The sequence below is a fragment of the Erythrolamprus reginae genome, chromosome 1 (assembly GCF_031021105.1).
Source record: "Erythrolamprus reginae isolate rEryReg1 chromosome 1, rEryReg1.hap1, whole genome shotgun sequence".
Classification (NCBI taxonomy): domain Eukaryota; kingdom Metazoa; phylum Chordata; class Lepidosauria; order Squamata; family Dipsadidae; genus Erythrolamprus; species Erythrolamprus reginae.
In genome coordinates this window covers 341,126,906-341,146,023 of record NC_091950.1, presented here as the reverse complement: position 1 = coordinate 341,146,023, position 19,118 = coordinate 341,126,906, and the positions used below count along the sequence as shown (strand labels likewise).

At 39.9% G+C, this 19,118-nt stretch overlaps 1 protein-coding gene across 2 annotated transcripts in view; it reads right to left on the bottom strand.

Annotated features, from left to right (window-relative positions):
* The window catches only part of LOC139157369 (cation channel sperm-associated auxiliary subunit epsilon-like), a 129,167-nt gene that overhangs the window by 90,297 nt on the left and 19,752 nt on the right, over nucleotides 1–19,118 (bottom strand). The window contains exons 4-5 of one of the 2 annotated variants that reach the window (XM_070734067.1): nucleotides 18,627–18,730; nucleotides 2,432–2,918 (exon numbers count right to left, since the gene is read on the bottom strand). In XM_070734067.1, the coding sequence (XP_070590168.1) occupies nucleotides 2,432–2,918; nucleotides 18,627–18,730 (591 nt within the window). The remainder of the gene's footprint in view (nucleotides 1–2,431; nucleotides 2,919–18,626; nucleotides 18,731–19,118) is intronic. The other variant, XM_070734068.1, reaches the window with a different exon arrangement.

The following is a 19,118-nucleotide window of genomic DNA, read 5'->3' as shown; positions in this document are numbered from 1 at the left end:
TTATATAAATCTAAACTGTCATTGCATTATGTAATAAATAGAGATAATGAAACGAATTTAAATAGGGTTATAGGAGAGTTGAAGGGAAGAGGGATAACTAAGATAGAACAGTTATATGAGAAGGATGGGAGCCCAAGTAGAAACCGTATAGAATGGTGGTTAGGTAAGGGAAGATGGCTACAAATAAATGCAATATGTAAATATGTCAATGAAAGGGAGAATAAAGAAGCATTATTGAGGGAGGAGACGGGGTTAGAGAAAATAATAAGAGAAAAAAGTGAGGGTATAAAGGCGTAAGCAACCAATATACATAAGATGCTAGTGCAGTCAGATGGGGACACAATCCAAGGACTGACTAAATGGTGGCAAAATGAGATACAAGTAGAGGTACAAGAGATGGAAACTATAGTAGAAAATATAAGGAAAATTAATAATACAAGAATTAGGGAAATGAGAAGGAAAATATTACATAAGTGACATTATACTCCCGTTCAACTCGCACACTTTCAGCAGAATGTCAGGGGTATTTGTTGGCATGGGTGTCAAGATAAAGGAGTGTTTATGCATATGTTTTGGGAATGCCCGATAGTGCAGGAATTTTGGCCAAAAATGCAAGAGGACATTAATAGAATGTTAAATACATAATGGACAATTACGACGTAAATGGCACTATTAGTTAAAAGTAATGCGATGGGAGAATTTAGAGAAATGAAACAAGCAGCAATAGAAAGCGCTCAGGTGGTAATAGTTTTGGGTTGGAAGGATGCGACAAAATGGACAATGCAAAATTGGTATAGGTACATGGTGGACCATATTCAATTGGAAATTATGGATAAAAGGATAAATTTGGATAATGAAACTGATTTGAGACAACTGATGGGACGGTGGGCCAAGGTAAGACGATATATGACGAGTAGAATCCGAGACCAAGCTATAAGAAATAAATTGGAATCACTCTATAATATGTAAATAGCTATAATGCTCTTGGGTCAAAATGGTTTTGTACAAGAAACACCCCCGATTTGGTGGTGGCATATGTGTGTGTGTCGGGGTGGTGGGCACTTTTCACTATGCACCGTTTTATGTTGTGTGTATATTAAAATTGTTAAAAATTAATAAAAAAAATTTTTTTAAAAAGGAATCAATGTAAAAGCAAGTAATGCATGTAAACCCATTAGGAAAATCCAAACTTTAAGGCTTAAAGAAAAAGCAGCAGGCGGACAAAGTGAAGGCTAACGGAGTGGAGATGGACAGCGAGAAGTGAGGAATGAAGGTCCTAACAAAGGATAACGCCACCCCAAATCTCTCCCAAAATCGCCCTTTCAAAACCTTCCTACATTACTCCAAATTCCCCAAAAAATCGCCATTCCAAAAGCTTATCTTGCTCCAAATTCCCCCAAAAATCACTATTTCAAAAGCTTCCCATCTTGCCCCAAATTCCCCCCAAACCACCCCTCCAGCCGCTTTTGGGGGAATTCAGGGCAAGATTAGAAGCTTTTGGAATGGCGGTTTTGGGGGGAATTCAGGGAAAGATAGGAAGCTTTTGGAATGGTGATTTTTGGGGGAATTTACGGCAAGATAGGAAGCTTTTGGAATGGCGATTTTTGGGGGAATTTGGGGCAAGATATGAAGATTTTAGCAGCGAGATGGGGCGAAGGAAGCAGTATGCTAGGGGGGATTTTGGCAGCAGGATGGGGTGGCTGCGGGGAGCAGAGGAAGCTGAGGGCTAGAGGGGAAAGTGGCAGAAGAGGGGCGGCATACAAATCTAATAAATAATAATAATAATAATAATAATAATAATAATAATAATAAGAAGAAGAAGAAGAAGAAGAAGAAGAAGAAGAGGAAGAAGAAGCATCAGCAGCAGCAGCAGCAGCAGCAGCTCCGGCGTTCCCCACCTCAGGTGCAAGCAAAAGGGGGTGGGGAATTCCAGCGTGGAATTCCCAGGCAAGCAAATGGGAAATCCCGGCGATGACAGTCACAAGGCAGGGGAATCCCTTCGGCAGTCAGAGAGCGCAGGCGCAGTACGAGAGCGCAGGCGCAGTAAGAGAGCCCACGGATCTGGGCTCAGGTTCATAAGACAGAAAGGGCTTTTAAGATGAGGCAAAGAAATCTTAAACCCCGTGTTCGTATCTCGAAAAGTTCGTATGACGAGGGGTTCGTAAGACGAGGTATCACTGTATTTCTTTAAGTAAAAAATTAACTATGCCATAACTATGTCATATAGACTCAACTCCAATTTACTCATCCTGACACAATCTATCACGTCATATAATTCCTGTAGTCTATAAAAGCTGTCAAACATTTTACCTAATCTGATGTCATAGAATAGTTGCATATTATATAACGAACTGGTGTATTTATTTTAAGGAAGAGTACAGCTTCCTTTATAATAAAATATAAGACAACATTGTATAAATATAGTACTCACAAGCAAAGGATATTCTCCAGAACACCAAGTTTGGGCTTGCATTCCAATAATTTTTATATTTGGAAAATAAATATTTCCAATGTTGATTACTTCACCTATTCTTGCCTGATAAAGCATGTTTTCAATCAGAATCAAGACATTTGGATAAAAAACAACTACTTCTCTGACTTTTTTAGTCATGGAAGGTGGTACGAGCTCTGGAGGAAATTTTATTTCATCTACATTTAAAAATCCGTTGCTAGTGTGGAAGAGACCATCAACTGTACTTATGACAGCTGATCTTGGATAACAAGAACCCCAATCCACCATGGGTTCCATACCAGGTGGAAGAGTGGCAGAAATTCCTGTTTTTGAGCCTAATTTATATATAGGCTGGGCAATAGTAAAAGAAATATCCTGAACAAAACAATCTTGAAAAGTAACTGTTTTGCCAATGATGGTTGCTATGTTGTCATTTGTTTCGCTAGGTAGTTCAAATGTCCATGTTCTGAAAACAAATAAAAGATAATACATTAGCTTTTATATTTTTATAAACAAAGTATTTAAACATGTTTTCCATTAATATGATTTATTCCTTAATTCTTTTAAATAATGTTTACCTATATAACTAATTACTTCCCAATTAAGTGCTGAACTCAAGCAAATTTTGTTGAAGAATTCAATGAAAATAATAAATTAGTTAAACAGCATTTCAATTTAACATTTCAATGTACTATATATTTATATTTCAACATCCACAAGCAAATTTATACCAACATATTCTATTAATGTTAAAGCCATAGCTAGGAAGTATATTAAACTTATATTCTCAGTAGCATGGTTCTTGTGCTTATCAGATGGTTACTAAGTACTAATTCATTTTAGATTTTTTTAACAGTAATTGAATTGGAAGAGACTTTGGAGGTCAACTAGTCCAACCCTCTGCTCAGGCAGAAGACCTATACTAGGAATTAGAACCGCCGAACTGTTGACCTTTCTGATCAACAAGCTCAGTCAGTGTTTTAACCACTGAGCCACCTAGTCATATCACCCGTCTAATACCTTACATGTGCATACAGATTTCAGAGGAGCTTTTGTCCAAATTATTAACAATGAGCCGGGGTGGCGCAGCAGGTAGAGTGCTGTACTAAAGGCCACTGAAGGTGACTATAGATCTGTAGGTCAGTGGTTCAAATGTCATCACCGGCTCAAGGTAGACTCAGCTTTCCATCCTTCCGAGGTGGGTAAAATTAGGACCCGGATTCTGGGGGCAATATGCTGGCTCTGTTAAAAAGTGCTATTGCTAACAAGTTGTAAGCCGCCCTGAGTCTAAGGAGAAGGACGGCATAAAAATCGAATAAATGAATGAATGAATAAACAAACAAACAAACAAATAAATAAATGTATATATTTGAGGAAAATACATTGCATCAACTGCATTCATTAAGCAAAACATCAAGTGACTGTAACTTGCAATTTTACTAATAGCTTCTTTATTTTTTTTTGAAGCTTATTGTGAAGCATGCAACTGGCAATCATGTGACTGCAGGATGCTGCAACAGTCATAAATGCCCAGTGGTTGCAATTTTGATAATTGCAGGGATGCTGCGATGGGCATAAGTGCTAGGACTTAGTGTCCTAGCACTTATTTAGTGTCTCTAAACTGTTGTTAAACATTGCAGTACTTAAGCTAGAACTAAGAGAATCTGTAGCTCAGGACTGAACTGTGGAGTTCTTGATGCTTGTTTGATTGTTTGCTTGCAGATGTTTCATTACTGTGTTTTCCCCAAAATAAGACCTGGTCTTATTTTCTTTTGGGCTTGAAAATAAGCATTTGGGTTTATTTTCAGGGAAATCTTATTTTTTTTTAATGACAGGTGGCGAAAAGTGCATGGACCCACAAGAGTGAAAGCGCAGCTACTGCTGGCCACACCCTCTCTGTCTTGCTGTCTGCTTGTCTGCAGCTGTAACGGACCAAGGTGTTGGCATGCTCTGGACTCCATCCACCCTGCCTGCTGGCCACGGCAGGCGCCAGACCAGCTGCCAAGCGTCTGCCCATGCTGCTGCTGGCAGGGCAGGTGGAGGCAGGGGAATGCTAAGAGTTTGGCTCTGATTGAGGCCATGGGCAAGCAGACAGTAGGACGGGGAGGAGGGCCAGTGGTAACTGCCCAAACACTTTTTGCCCAGAAGGAGACAAAGCTTTGTTTCCTTGCAAATGGGACAGTTTGAAATGGAGTGATTAGCTCCATTTCAAAGCGTCCCCTTTGCAAACAGTCTCCCTTTGGGTGAAAAATGCACAGCAGAGCCAGGCGGAAGCAGAAGTAATCCGAACATGCCATACACTCTGTTCCACCATCTCTTGGCTTGCCTGCAGATGCGCCGAGCAGGCACCCACACAGGGCATTGGCCTCTTCCTCCAATTTTTTAAATTTTAATTGCAGGGGTTGTTGATTTTCTTGGTAAGAACAGTGATACCTCGTCTTACGAACCCCTCTTCATATGAACTTTTCATGATATGAACCCAGTGTTTAAGATTTTTTAGCCTCTTCTTCCGAACTATTTTCACCTTACGAACCCAAGCTGCTTAGCCACTTGGATGCCCTGAAGCGCTGGGATTTCCCTGGGAATCCACACCTCTCCCTGGGATTCCCTTCATTTTTGCCAGCGCTGCTTTAATCCCAGCGACAAACTCCCCCCTTCCAAACTGCATGGGGAAAATGAGCAGAGTGGGGTGGACAAAAATGGGAGGGAAAGACTCATGGAGCTCAAGACAGGAGAAAGGTGTGGGGGAAATGAGCAGAGTGGGGTAGGCAAAAACGGGAGGGAAAGACTCATGGAACTCAAGAGAGGCTCTTTTAGCCTTTCTTCGTTGGGACTGCCACCTCTTGCCACCTCTTGCTGTCCTTCCCCCCATTCCGTTCGCCTCAGCTTTGTCTGACCACTGCTTTTTTTTTTTAAAGCCTTAATGTTTTGGATTTTCCTAATGGGCATGCACACATTATTGGCTTTTCCATTGATTCCTATGGGAAACACAGTTTCATCTTACAAACTTTTCACCTTACAAATCTCCTCTTGGAACCAATTAAGTTCGTAAGACAAGATATTACTGTACTTGTATTTTAATAAATTGTTAAGATGTCTGGCTTGGTGCAGTGTAACACTTGTTTGGCTGTTGTGTTCCATAGTACCTTATGGAACTTGGGGTGCTGCTCTCTTTGCATAAGGACATCTAGTTTATATGGTGAGATCTCTAGGTTGCAGTCCTTAGTTTGTACACTGCAGTCAGAAGTGGAAAGATTGTCCCAGCCACGTGCTGTAATGCAGCCATGTGTGCAGCCTCCACTTCCTCAGCGCCCCTTGAGGAGAAGGGCTGTGTGGACAACTGTTGGTTCAGGAAGATTACGAGCACAGCAATTTTGGTATCTCTTTATCTAATTCCTATGTTCTTGCAGATTTAAATAGTGAGGTTGCTGCAGACCTTAGCGAGACCCCTCAGGTAGAGGATGAGGAGATGTTCCAAAGGGAAGTTGTTGTAAGAGAGGTGCATAGTGTTACCAAACCATCAGGTGCAGTTAGTGGAAATAAAAAGAGGATGCATTTTCTTGTGAATGACTCGACTGTTAGAGGTGTTGATTTGGGACAGAGTAAGGATTTGGTGAGGCTGATGAAGTGTCTCCCAGGGGCCACTGCCAGCAGGGACAGGAGGCGTATTACAAATATTGTGAAGGCTGTAAGTAAAGATAATAACATTGATGTGGTGATGTATGTTGGCACAAATGATTTGTCCCAGAGAAATGTTAATCAAGTAAAAAGAGACTTCCAACGTCTCAGTGTGGAGTTGGCAGAATAACTGATTCAGTGACTTTCTCAGAGGTGTTACTGGTTTGGGGTCAGGAGGATAAAACGACTTGTATTGCAGAGTTTAATGAGTGGTTAAGGCAGTGGTGTAAAGCTGAAGGTTTTGGATCTGTTAATCATGATGTTAGTAGGTGGTCTAATAGGGAGTTGTTTAAGAGGGATGGTGTGCATCCATCATACAGAGGTACCCAGGTGCTTGGTGAGGAATTCAGAACTTTTTTAGACAGGCATTTAAACTAGGTAAAGGGGACAGAGATGTAACCGATGTGGATGATTTCTGTCCCCAGGCAACGAGGATAAATCAGTTTGTTGAAATTTATGAAAAGGGAGCTGTAAATGAAATAGATGTAGTTGTTGAGGATAAGGGACAAACAAAATGATAATAATATTCTTTGGGTAATGTGTACAAATGCTCGAAGCTTGAGCAACAAGCTCTGTGAGATAATAGCCACAATATCAAGAGATAATTTGGATCTGGTTGCATAACTGAGACATGGTTTAAGGACTTCAATGAATGGGAAATATCCATACCAGGTTATACATTGTATAGGAAGGATAGAGTAGAGAGAAGAGGAGGTGGAGTAGCCATTTATGTTAAGGAAAGTCTAAAAGCAATACTAATTCAAAATACATGTAACGAGCTGGATACTCTCTAGGTTTGCATGCAAACTAAAGAGGGTTCTGTCATTAGATTTGGGATGATCTATAGGCCTCCAGGGCAATCTGAGGATTATGACAACAAGACGTGGATGAAATTACTCAAATGGCAGTAAAGGGAGATATTGTGATTATGGGTGATTTCAACATGCCTGATGTTAACGGAAATATCCGTAGTGCCCTTACATGCAAAAGCAAGAATATAGTACAGGCTTTTACAGGAGCAGCTCTGGCACAGCTGATTAAGACACTGACTAGAGGGGAGAATATTCTAATTTAGTTTTTATGAATGGGAACTGGGTTTCAGAGGTTAAGGTGGGAGAAAATTTAGGTTGCAGTGATCACCTATGTTTGTGGTTTGATGTAAAAACTGATTGTGAGCAATCCTATATTTCAACCAAAATATTGGATTTCAGAAAAACAGATTTCAATAAAATGGGGAAATATTTATTTTTTATTTATTTATTTATTTTGTCCAATACACAATGAGGGTTTTAGTGGGTATATATCTATATACACATAGTAAAATACATGATGAAGGTTATAAAGGAGATACTCATAGTAAAATATATCTAAGAAATAATAGAAAAGAAGATATAGTAACAGAACATATCAATGAAAGAATAGAAGAAGGGATATAGGAATAGAAGAAAGGTATAGGAGATATAGGAGAGCAATAGGACAGGGGACGGAAGGCACTCTAGTGCACTTGTACTCGCCCCTTACTCGCCTCTTAGGAATCTGGATAGGTCAACCGTAGATAATCTAAGGGTATAGTATTGGGGGTTTGGGGATGACACTATAGAGTCCGGTAATGAGTTCCACGCTCCGACAACTCGGTTACTGAAGTCATATTTTTTACAGTCAAGTTTGGAGCGGTTAATATTAAGTTTAAATCTGTTGTGTGCTCTTGTGTTGTTGTGGTTGAAGCTGAAGTAGTCGCCGACAGGCAGGACGTTGCAGCATATGATCTTGTGGGCAATACTTAGATCTTGTTTAAGGCATCTTAGTTCCAAACTTTCTAGGCCCAGGATTGAAAGTCTAGTCTCATAGGGTATTCTATTTCGAGTGGAGGAGTGAAGGGCTCTTCTGGTGAAGTATCTTTGGACATTTTCAAGGGTGTTAATGTCTGAGATGCGATATGGGTTCCAAACAGATGAGCTGTATTCAAGGATGGGTCTGGCAAAAGTTTTGTAAGCTCTGGTAAGTGTGAGATTGCCAGAGCAGAAGCTACATAGGATTAGGTTTACAACTCTTGAAGCCTTCTTGGCTATGTTGTTGCAGTGGGCTTTGGCACTTAAATCTTTTGTTATTAGTATACCAAGGTCTTTAACCGAGTGAGGATTATCTGTGATAATTTGATTATTCAGTTCGTATTTGGAGTTCAGATTCTTCTACTCAATGTGTAAGACAGAGCATTTGCTAGTTGAGATTTGGAGTTGCCATGTGTTAGACGACTCAGAAACAGCGTCAAGGTCTTTTTGGAGAGTAGTTGTGTTATCAGTGGTGTTGAAGAGTTTTACATCGTCGGCGAAGAGGACACAGTTGCTTGTGATGTAATCGCAAAGGTCTGATGTAGAGAATGAAGAGCGTTGGTCCCAGTACACTACCTTGGGGAACAACGCTTTTAACTGGGATGGGGGTGGATATGGTGCTTCCTATTTTGACCACTTGTTGTCTGTTTGACAGGAATGCTGTAATCCAGCTATGGAGGGATCCTGAGACGCCATAGGATTTGAGTTTTAGGAGTAGTTTGTCGTGGACCACTGAATCAAAGGCTTTGCAGAAATCAATATAAATTGCATCTGTAGATTTCCCTTGATCTAGATGAGTTATCCATATATTTTTGCAGTGGAGGAGCTGCAGGTTGCAGGATAGTTTTTTTCTGAAACCAAATTGTTTGTTAGAGAGCAAATTATTAGTTTCTAGATGGAGAGTAAATGATTTGTTTATAACTGATTCCATGACTTTGCGTGGCACGCAGCATAGTGAAATTGGTCTGTAGTTATCTACAAGAGAGGGGTCTCCTTTTTTGAAGATGGGGATGACCATTGCTTTCGACCATAGCTTAGGAAGTGTGCTGGTTCTGAAGGATTTTTCAAAAATTATGCTTAGTGGTTCAGCTATGGCAGAAGAGAACTTTTTTAGGAAGTAAGCACATAGACCATCTGGTCCGACTGATAGAGAAGGTTTAAGGTCACGTAATGCTTTTTCAACTCGGTCTTCAGTGAAGTTTACTTGGGTTAAGTCGTTGAGGGAGGTTGAGGTGCAATTGATGAAACTGGGGGATGAGCCATTGCTGTTAACAAAGACAGAGCCAAAGAAAGAGTTGAGGAGGTTGGCTTTGGATGAATCATCATGGTATTCTTTGTTATTGGGTCCTTTGAGAGGTGGGATAGGTCTAGAATCTTTGAGTTTATTGTTGACAAAGTTGTAGAAAGCTCTATTAGATTTGGTGCGTAGAAGGTTTTCCTCGTTTGCTGTAGTAGTTAAGGCATTCTGTTTTTATTTGATTTCAAATGCTTTTATATCGGCTTTTGAAGTTGGAAACTTGTCCTTTTTTGTTTTTCCTCCAGAGAGATTTTTTTCTTGTTTGTAATTTTCTTATTGAGATGGGGAGGTTATTTTTTTTGTTTATGGTACATGTTAGAGGTACATGAAGTCTGATGATAATTTTCATTTCGAGTAGGAATGTGTTGTAGAGGTCATCAGTAGTGTAGCATTCAGAGAATAGAGTTTTCCAGTTTAATGTTGAGAGGCGGGCTTCAATGACTTCGTAGTTCGCTTTTTTTAAATTGAATTTTGGTATTGTATTATTTTGGTGGTTCATAGTGTGGCTTAAGTTGAGACTGAAGTTTATCATACTGTGGTTGCTGTTGGAAAATGGTTCTCTTATTTGTAAGTCATATATTGTACTTTTGCTGTTGCAGAAGATGAGATCCAGACAGTTATCAAGTCTGGTATTGTTAGTTACTAGTTGGTCGAATCCCAGATAGTTGACGGTATTATATATAGTAGAATGGATGGGTTCCGTGCTGCATTCATTTAAGGACCAGTTGATGTGTGGTAGGTTGAGGTCTCCGAGGAAGATAATAGGGTATGGGCAGTTGGTTGCCCACGCTAGTAATATGGATAATTTGTTAGCATGTTCGATGTCGTACTCCGGGGCTCTGTAGCAGAGTAAGAAGCGAATTGTGGTATTTAGGGATAAATCACAGACAATAGTTTCAGGTACCAATAAATCCTGTGCAACTTTGAGGATTTTTAGGTTCAGTGATTTTTTGAAGAATATAGCTACTCCACCTCCTCTGCAGGATTCACGGTCTGAGCAGAACACATGGTAGTTTTTTGATGTGATAATGGAGTCTGGGTAGGAAGTATTTAGCCATGTTTCGCATATAAAAATTATATCAAAGTTGGAGGTGTCAAGTAGAAGGAGGAATTCAGATATCTTGTTGACTAAACTTCTAGCATTTAATAGTTTACATTTGAGATTGGTCTTGTGTTGGGGATTGGTTTTGGGGTGGTTAGAGGAAGTAAAGGGCACGCTTTCCTATTCTTGGTTTGAGGTGGTAGGGTTGTCCATTTGTTGTTGTGGGATGGTGGTCTGGCAGGTGTCAGTTTGATGCTGTGAGATGGTAGCTTGAAAGTTAGACCGGAAGATGTGGGGAGAATTATGGTTTTTGGGTTTGATGCTTTCTGTGCGGTAATCTATGTAAAGGTTTGTTTCACCAAGTTCATAGCATCTCTTGAGTTCTGCCCGTAGTTCGCAAGAGTGAATACGTTGGAGGAGAGAAAGATCTGGTCTGGATCTGAGTTTGTTGAAGGACTTGTTATTTCTGGCAATGTGGTTAATGGTCTTGATGAATTACTGTTTTGTTTAGTTTTGCATACTACTGTTGTGATTCAGTCTGAGGCTCCTCAGGGAACGGCTGGAACTCTGCCGACTCCATGCTCAGAGGGGGAGGGCGAGGAACAGGAAGAGGAGGAGAACCAGGCAGACAGGGAACAGGAATGTCAGGATGAGGAGGAGGGGGAACAGTCTCAGACCCCCGGGGGGGAGCTCTCCCCAGCAAGCAGCCTGGAGTCATTAGATGAGAACACACAAGCCATCATAGATATGAGGCAGAGAAGGGCAGCACAACGAAGGGGACAATTAGCCAGGTATTTCCATCCCTAATAGGCAACAGCTGGGTTTGGGTGTGGTTCTCCTCAGAAAGGTTGAAAAGGCAGGCCCGCCCTTCCTGTATTGTGGAAAGTTATATTTTGGGAGTCCTGTGACCTTGCTTAGATCCTTGGCGTCTGTGATTCTGGCTTATGGCCTTGAAGGCTGAAAACTTGGGGGAGGCGTGGGTTTTATTATCTACAGTGGTGTGTGTGCCAGCAAGAAGCTTGTTGTATTGTCTGGCCGTCGTGACTCTTCTGTGAAGCTTCACAGCATTCCAGTTTGTAAGAACAGTTTTTGTTATCTGTGTTTGTTTTCAAAGATATTAAATGACTTTGCTTTTTACCAGCGTGTCTGGCTACTGTTTTTAGTTGGTGTTAATGTCTGGGGGAACCCAGACAGAACAACTACTTTGCAGAAGTGGGGAGCTATTGACCATCATTGTACTTGTGCTCAGGTCCAATTCTGGTAACTTCCAAAATGTCTTCTTGGGCGATTGTTTGTGCATGTGAGTGATGGAGGTGGATGATATTTCTTATTCTTGTTACATCTGATTCATGACTTTCATCAAGACCAAAGAGGATAGCATTCTGGCGTTTTTGTTCATGTTCCATGGCATCCTTGACTAGGGTAGAGATATCAGTGGTAGAATTAGTGGGTTTTTGGAGTATTGGAAGTAGTTGAAGTTGAGGTTGTGGTAGTGGAGTGGTGAGTGGTATTTTGTCGGGTGGATCCAGTGTTTGGATATTTTTCTCCATGGATGAGAGTCTTCAATACTTTCTGTGAATTCTTGTTGTGTTTTGAGAAGTCTTGGTTCAATACTTTCTATGAATGTTTGTTCGGTTTTGATGGCTTCTTTTAAGGTGTTAATCTCATCAGACAAACTGCTAAATATATTTAGCTTGGGGGTGCAGGATGAGCACATATAATGAAGAGTTTGCTTTTAGAAAGGTGGCAATATGTTTAGAAATATTGAGGCAGCTTTTGTGAGCAGACTGATTGCAAGTCTGACATTTTATGAAACCATCATGATAATTGATAATGTCATTGCATTTAAAGCATTGATAGCTGTGATTATCAGTTGTTGCTTGTTGTTCTTTTTGTTCTTGTTGTTGTATATTCTTTTTGATTGGCATTTCTGCTTTGATTTGAGCTGTTCTGTGCCAGCGTCTGTCTACCAGGATGTGGGTGTGGGTGTATTAGTGCTTCAGGAAAGTCTTTTGGTTACCTTGCCTGAGTTTCTGGCTTCCTGCTTAGTGGGCCTCTTTATGACTTTATAGTGTGTTGAGGGAGAGGCAATTAGGGTTGTAGAGTTTGTAATTTTAAGAGAGAGGCAAATAGTTGAAACAGGCAAGAACAATGCCTTTCAAATGTACAGTAAACCCCCCTCTTCCTTCACAGCCAGCACCTGGTAGTTTAAGCTTGCCTTATTAGCCCAAATGGTGTTTGCGGAGGTGATTTAGAAGATTTTTCAGTCTCTCTTTAAATGGAGCATTTACAGGTCCTTTTGTTGTTAACAGGACTCCTAGCGCTTGTTCAAACTAAGGGTTACTCTCTTGGTTATTCTCTTGGGTTACAAGCTTCTGATGGCTCCAAGCCTTGGTTGATAGCTCGGCTGGAGGCAGGGTAAGCTGGGTTCTGCAGGGGGTTCGGGCTAATGGCAAAAAGTTTGATGGTGCTAGGGTGCTGGAGGTCCTGGGGTGCGCTGGGCAGATTGAGGCTTTGTGGTGTTCAATGGGCAGTAGGGATCAATCACTTACGGTTTGATGTCTTGCCTTGTTTCCTCGTGGAACATTCTCTTCTCTTCTCTTCTCTGCTCTGCTCTCCCAGAAGTGCTGATTGAAAATGTTTTTAAAATATTTATATTCAATAAAATTACTTTTAAAAAAGAAAGAAAAGGAAAGGAAGGTGAGGAGCTGACTCTGCTCTGCTCTGCTCTATTATTATTATTATTATTTAAATAATGAATTAAAGGGCAGGGATAAAATGGCACTGCATTAAAAAAGGCCATCTTAAAAGCCACTGGACTGTATGTAAGGCCAATCACTAAAGGTAACAGGAAGAAGAAACCACTATGGTTTAGCAATGATGTAAGGGCTATAGTCAATGAAAAAAAGGCTGCCTATAGGAGGTATAAAGAGTCTGGAAGTATAGCTGACAGAGAGGTGTATAAAATGAGACAGAAGGAGGCGAAACAGATAATGTATGCTGCTAAAGCCTCAAAGGAGGAAGAAATTGCCAAATCTGTAAAGAAGGGGGATAAAACCTTCTTCAGATATATCAGTGATAGGAAGAAGAAAAACTGCAGCATCACAAAGCTTAGTACTGGAGATAATACATACAGTGATACCTTGTCTTACGAACTTAATTGGTTCCAGGACGAGGTTCGTAAGGTGAAAAGTTTGTAAGATGAAACAATGCATCCCATAGGAATCAATGTAAAAGCGTGCAAATCCTTCAGGAAAATCCCAAACTTTAGAAGGGAGATGAACGGAGGCCAGGGAGGAGCAGCAAAAGGGGGCAGGTAGAAGAAGCAAGGCTTGGGGAAAGGGTGAGTGGGAAGGAAGAAAGAAAGACAAGGGGGGCACCCTTCCCTTTTCTTTCTTCAAACACATCCTTTCATTACCTCTGCAAACATTCCGTTCTCCTTGCCTTCTTAATGCAAACTCTTTCGCTCTCTCCAAGCCACCCCTCCCTTTTCTTTCTTCAAAACACACCCTTTCATTACCTCTGCAAGCATTCCATTCTCCTTGCTTTCTTAATGCAAACTCTTTCGCTCTCTCCAAGCCACCCCTCCCTTTTCTTTCTTCAAAACACACCCTTTCATTACCTCTGCAAGCATTCCATTCTCCTTGCTTTCTTAATGCAAACTCTTTCGCTCTCGCCAAGCCACCCCTCCCTTTTCTTTCTTCAAAACATACCCTTTCATTACCTCTGCAAGCATTCCGTTCTCCTTGCTTTCTTAATGCAAACTCTTTCGCTCTCTCCAAGCTGCCCCTCCCTTTTCTTTCTTCAAAAAAGAAAAAAAAACCTTCATCCCACCAGAGGCAGTTTGTGTTCATAAGGTGAAAATAGTTCGGAGGAAGAGGCAAAAAAATCTTAAACACCGGTTCGTATCTCGAAAAGTTTGTTAGAAGAGGCGTTCGTAAGATGAGGTACCACTGTATATTGATGGGAATTAGGAGGTCGCTGACCATTTGCATAGCTACTTCGGTTCAGTTTTCTCAGAAGGCAGCTTGCAATATAATACTATGGATGGATATAGCATTGCTTCCAGCTGTAGGGATTCAGCTCCAGTGATTTTAGAAGCCGATGTCTTAGAAGAACTTGAACAATTAAAGATAAATGAGGCAATGGGTCCAGATGGCATCCACCCCAGAGTTCTTAAAGAACTCAGATCTGTCATTGCTACCCTCCTGACTGATTTGTTTAACCAATCCCTTTTAACAGATGTTCCTGATGATTGGAGAATGGCCAGTGTTGTGCCTATCCACAAGAAGGGCAGTAGAGAAGAAGCCAGTAACTACAGGCCAGTTAGCTTGACATCAGTTATAGTTAAAATGATGGAGACTCTACTCAAAAAGAGGATAAATCAGCAACTAAAAAACAATAACTTATTGGACCCAAACCAGCATGGCTTTACTGAGGGAAAATCATGTCAGATAATCTCATTGATTTATTTAACTATGTCACAAAAATGTTGGATGAAGGTGGTGCCGTAGATATTGCCTATCTGGACTTCAGCAAAGCCTTTGATACGGTTCCACATAAAGAGCTGATAGGGTTAGTGAATATTGGACTTAATCCCTGGATAGTTCAGTGGATTTGCAGCTGGCTGAAGCATAGATATCAGAGGGTTGTTGCTAATGGCGAGTATTCTGAGCAGAGCCTGGTTACAAGCAGTGTGCCACAAGGGTCTGTTCTGGGTCCTATTCTTTTTAATATATTTGAGAGTAACATAGGCGAAGGTTTAGTAGAGAAGGTTTGCCTATTTGCCGATGACTCTAAAGTGTACAATAGAGTTGATATTCCTGGAGGCGTCTGTAATATGGCAAATGATTTAGCTTTACTAGATAATTAAGCAGTTTAATGTTTCCAAATGTAAAATAATGCACTTGGCAAAAGGAATACTAAATCTGAGTATTGTATTGGCAGTTCTGTGCTAAGCAAAAACTTCAGAAGAAAAGGATTTAGGGGTAGTAATTTCTGACAGTCTCAAAATGGGTGAACAGTGCAGTCAGGTGGTAGGGAAAGCAAGTAGGATGCTTGGCTGCATAGCTAGATGTATAACAAGCAGGAAGAGGGAGATTGTGATCCCGCTGTTGAGACCATATTTGGAATACTGTGTTCAGTTCTTGAGACCTCACCTACAAAAAGATATTGATAAAATTGAACAGGTTCAAAGACGGGCTACAAAAATGGTGGAATGTCTTAAACATAAAACTTATCAGGAAAGACTTCATGAACTCAATCTGTCTGGAGGACAGAAAGAAATGGGGGGACATGATCGAAACATTTAAATACGTTAAAGGGTGTAATAAGGTTCAGGAGAGAAGTGTTTTTAATAGGAAAGTGAACACAAGAACAAGGGGGCAATCTGAGGTTAGTTGGGGAAAAGATTAGAAGTAACGTGTGAAAATATTATTTTACTGAAAGAGTAGTAGGTGCTTGGAACAAACTTCCAGCAGAAGTTGTTGGTAAATCCACAGTGACTGAATTTAAACATGCCTGGGATAAACATATATCCATCCAAAGATAAAATGCAGAAAATAGTATAAGGGCAGACTAGATGGACCATGAGGTCTTTTTCTGCCATCAATCTTCTATGTTTCTATGTTTCACCTTTCTGCTAGTGCCATTGCACAAGCCTAATGCAAGCCTCCTGTAAATCAAGCAGCTGCATGTCAACTTTCAAAGTTTTCAAGTTGTCATAAGCAGGAGGTGGGGGAGAGAACTGACTGAGCTGCTTGGTTGCCATAATTGAAACTACATTCCACAAATGCCTTTATACATATTGTATGCTAGGTTACCGGAGTCAATAGGAAGGCTGTGGTTTTTACAGCCTGCCAATGTGGTTCATTGGAGAATGTGATTTATGACATGCCCAGGGAGGAAGAAGGTGCCAGGGTCACAGGGGCCTGTAAGTTACATGAGGTTAGTTCTGACTCCATCGGAGTATTGACGGAATATTGCACCTAATAAATGACTGTATTTCTTTTTATGCTTGGCTTCAATTAATTAATTGAAGGCATTATTTAGGGCATTAATTCTGATTAAGGCATTAATCAGAAACTTCACACCATATAGAATGTCTGGATCGCCCGTCTTCTCCCCTCTCTGCCTTTATGCTCGTGCTTGTGATGTGCCAAGGGGCTGGCTGGATGCAGCTGCGGCAAGATGCCATTGGCCCCCATGCACTCCCCACCTCTTGAGATGGCCATGTCCATCCCCCTGGGCTTATTTTTGGATTAGTGCTTATATTAGGTCCATTACAAAAAATCAGACTAGGAACTTTTTTTCGAGAAAACACAGTAGTAACATCATCATTGCAATGGTGATACGGAGTGGAATCCATTACTTCTGTTGGAAAACCAACTATGGTATTTATATCTTTTTTCAATAGACATTTGTAGTTTACAGCCATTCCATCATAGTTTTACAGGCTACTAAACCAAGCTTGGCAATGTGATTTACCTTGGGGTACTTATATGCCAGCAAAAATTGAACATAAAATTATTCAATCTGTTCCAGAAATTGAGTTAGAAGGTGTGTTAGTAGCTTTTTATGTATGTCTCAAGAGAAGATAGAATACAATAGAATATGAGATTGGAAGTCAATATTACCATTTTTACAAGGGCAGATCATTTTCATATACGGATTTTTTTATTTTACATCCAAGTCTGCTGCTGATACATATGATGATGTATAGTATTGAACTGTAATGCTTGCTGAAACCTATTGCTTGTAGTATAATCCAGGTATATTTTGGGAAGAAGTGGGTTGCTCCCGGTATGCCCCGGAGCTCTGTTCCAGTAGTAGCCCACGGATTGTGCAATTTGCTCACAACAGCTCCATTGTGGTCTTCACCGGTCCATCCCATGGCATCATCTTTTTTTAAAATTTATTTTGACTTTATTTTGGTTCCTGCGCATGTGCAGAAGCAAAGTCTCATGAGAAGATGTGCCCATGCATGCAATTTCAGTAATTTTTTACTTCCACGCATGCGCCAAAAGTAAAAATTTGCCAAAATCTTGCTCATGTGTGTGTCCCTTCACAAGATTCCTGCGCACACATGTGGACGTGCGCACAATTCGTCATGATGCGTGTGCACTGGTATTCAGGTAAGAGCAACCCGCCCTTGAATGCGGGTCTAGGAAAGCTCGCTATAGCCAACTCGCCACAGGACAACTTGCAGCAGAACATTTCAACCCTGCATTACTCATTCCATTCAGGCACTTTTATTATTGATCATCATGTTTTTGTTGAAATCATTGTAATCTTGTATTTCTTGATTGACTTTTTAAATTTCATTTTTATTGGCCTGATTCCATCAAAATTAATTTATCTTTTGTATTTGTTGAATTGTTTTGTGGCAAGATGTCCTGTGATGTGTTGGTTGTGATGAGTTGTCCTGTGGGGAGTTGGTGCAATGAATTGGCCATGGCAAGTTGACCAGGGCAAGTTGACCATGGTGAGTTGTTCCATTCCTCTACAATGCTGCTTTGAGGAGTACATTGCTAAAAATTTTGAAATAATAGCTAAGCCTACTTCTGCTCATCCCAATAATTTGGCAATTATTTTTTCCATTTAGTTGGTGAGAGAGTTTCATACAATTAATTTATCAGTGGTGGTACTGCAATATTTGAATTTTTTTGTCAAATGGATTGCGATTTTTCTCTGCATCTCACTATTTTGCTTCAGAAAAATTTCAGGTAAATTCTTTCTTCATATGCCTTGCGTTCTTCTTCACTTTTCAGCTTATGTACAAGGCACTTATTTATTGATATATCAGATATTGATTTTAAAAAGTTAGATGGTGAGTTGCAAGAGAAATGGAATTACAAGTGACTTACTGAGAAACAATTTTAAAAAAATATCTAGAATAATTCATTTTTTCCCCAGAAATTATTTTTTAAAAATACATCATAGTAAGGATTAAATAAGGCCAGCACCATGAAAAACGATGGTCACATGGGAAAAAAAGGTATATTACAGATGGGAAATAATGATGTGTTTGACAAAGTCATAGCTGGCTAATTGGAAAAAAGGCATATCTATCAGAAGGCAAATGAAATATTATAATTTATTTTTGCACACAGCATTATTGTATCACAATTCAACTAACTATTAACCATGAATCTTGCTACATGGGGAGGAAACATAATTTTTCAGATAATATTTAATTTTAAAACTGTTATCAGGGTTGCTAATGACTGTCAGTTAGCATTATCTGAAGGGTTACATTCTTGCTACCCCTTCATTTGTCATTTCAAAAGCATTGCATTACACTATATAATGTAATTAAAAGAGCAGTACCCATTAACAAATGATTGGCTATAATATTCCATTCCTGTATACAATGTTCTAATGCTAGGTTCCTGTCCCAAATTCCAGAACTGCTTGCTAAGGATACTAGAATACTGTGAAATAAAAACAGTTATTATTTTTAAGACAATTTAAAAAAAAACCATTTTGTTAAATATAAATATAACTTCATTTGCATAAAGTTCTACTTCTTAGCAAAGATAAGTTAACAATACAAAAATAATGATTAGTATGAAATTTATTTTTACTGTGAGTTGACCAACCATAAAATTTATTATAAAACCATAAATCAATGCAGTGTCACAGTCTCAAAAGTGACAAAGAATTCAAATCTAATGGCTCAGAATAACTAGTGGATGATCCTTTTTTTAAAGATTATTTCTTAATAAAATTATTTTTTTCTACAATATTTAAATTAATGAACTGACGGCTGTAGCAAAAGAACAAATTACAAGCTCAAGAACAAGCCAATTATAGGTAGAA